This window comes from Nannochloropsis gaditana (assembly GCF_000240725.1).
Source record: "Nannochloropsis gaditana CCMP526 unplaced genomic scaffold scaffold028, whole genome shotgun sequence".
NCBI classification, from domain to species: Eukaryota; class Eustigmatophyceae; order Eustigmatales; family Monodopsidaceae; genus Microchloropsis; species Microchloropsis gaditana.
Window position 1 is genome coordinate 77,616 of NW_005803925.1, and position 1,840 is coordinate 79,455.

General features: G+C 57.1%; 1 protein-coding gene across 1 annotated transcript; it reads right to left on the reverse strand.

Moving 5' to 3' along the window:
• Positions 1 to 252: 252 nt before the first annotated feature.
• NGA_2030900 (uncharacterized protein) lies at positions 253 to 1,144 on the reverse strand (the record flags this gene model as incomplete). Its single annotated transcript, XM_005856166.1, has 1 exon — positions 253 to 1,144. A coding segment is annotated over one exon (892 nt), but the record flags the coding sequence as incomplete, so codon positions are not given.
• Positions 1,145 to 1,840: the final 696 nt, after the last annotated feature.

Sequence of the window (1,840 nt, forward strand, 5' to 3'; positions counted from 1 at the left end):
GCGCGTGCTTCAGGCGGAAAGGAATGAGTAAACTGAAGCGAATTTGGCCACCTTGGGTATCCGTTCTATACAATGCTTTATCTGTTAGTATGGACAGTTCTGTTCTCTTTACACTTCCGGGGCGGATGAATGCCCGATCAGGTCGGTCGTCTTGTTCGGGCTCCCTTGATAGACGTGCACGGGCCCTCCAGCCCTGTTGTCCCCCCCGCGTCCTCCCAACCCCCCGTCTCCCCCTCCCGCCCCCGCCGGCAGTCCCTTTTCAAACATGGCTAGTTCAAGGAGGGCATAGCGCTTGAGCCACAGGGGGAGGGGGCGGTAGATGAGAGGAGGGAGGGGAAGAAGCGGAGAGGTCTGGGTCCGATAGGCCAGGTACCACGGCTCCGATCCGTGCCGCTCGTTGTATCGCTCTTCAGCCAGTGGGCAGCCCGAGAGGAATACGAGAATGAGAAAGGTGAAGATGGGACTGATCACCGCTGCGGCATAGGCGCCCGGCAGGTTGTTAGGGGCGTCGAAGGCACGGGAGGAGGTAAGGAAGAGGCCGAGCCAGAGGGTGATCTCGCCCCAGTAGTTCGGGTGCCGGGACCAGGCCCAGGGCCCCGTGGTGATGATGCCGCGCGCGGAGGCGAGAGGAGCGGTCCGCCTCTGTTCGTGAAAGGCGTCCTTGCTCTGGTCGGCCCAAACTTCAACCAGAAACCCCAGGGTAAAGAGGGTCCATCCGGCGTAATCACGACCACCCAAGTCCACGTCCTGAGGCGCAGAATTGCTCAAAAGGATGGGCATCGTGACTAGAAACACCCAAAAGGCTTGGAATACGAAGAATGAGCCAAAGCGGACAAAGCTTGCTCGCATCTCGTCGAAGCGGGCGTCGTGCCCGCGTCGCACGACTCGAAGCAATAGGTACGAGCCCAATCTCGCACCCCATACTGTTAATAGGACCGTGTTTGTGGTTTGACGGGAATAACTATGTCCTCCCAGACCGTACGATAGCCACCCCAACAACACGAAATTCGAAGCCCCTGATATGTCGGTCAGCTTGTCGAACTGAAAAAGGTAAGCAACTAGAAACGTGAGGAGCTGCAAGGCCGCCGTCACCAGCGCCGAGAGCCACAGGACATCAGGCCATGCCCAAACTGCCATTCCCTTTAAGAATAAAAATGTACAAATGAAAATGGTGAAACTTGCGCTCTTGTATGTTTATAGGAGAAACTTGGTGCCTGGTAGAAACGGGTCCAGTCTTCTGGACAAGCCTAATCGCGAGAGAAGTACTACGTGGTGCGGTGAAAATATTCCAACGCCAACATGCTGTACGCATGTCAAGGATGCAAACACAAAGCTCCTTTCAAGGTGGATTTCGGGACGACCGTGGCTGAAAATTGCCCCGACGGGGAAAAAAAGCGGCGTGGGCGTGACCGCGTATGCCCCAAAGCCTCCTTGAACCGGGGCCGTGGACTCCCTCTCGCTCCGCCCTTGTCGTCACCTGCACCCGGCATTCCCTCGCACCCCCCGCACGGCTTGCGCACGACGGGTCTTGGCGCGAGGATCCTGTGGATGCAACACTTGCCGCAACATGGGATGGCGATGGTGTCGCGTGGTGATGGTTTTGGGTGGTGGGATCTTCCCTCTAAGGAATTTCAAAGGGGAGAATCTGTCATTCCCCTTGCCTCGCTCGTCCGCTGCACGTGTAGAACATGCGCCCCAATGCACTTGTGTATCCATAAGATTCCCACAAACGTGACCACGGCTCCCCACCACAGTTTGCAAGTCGGACAGCATCCACACCCATGCTCATTTGAGTGGCCGGGTATTGTGAGGCACTGGCTTGTCGACTAGTTTTTGCCCC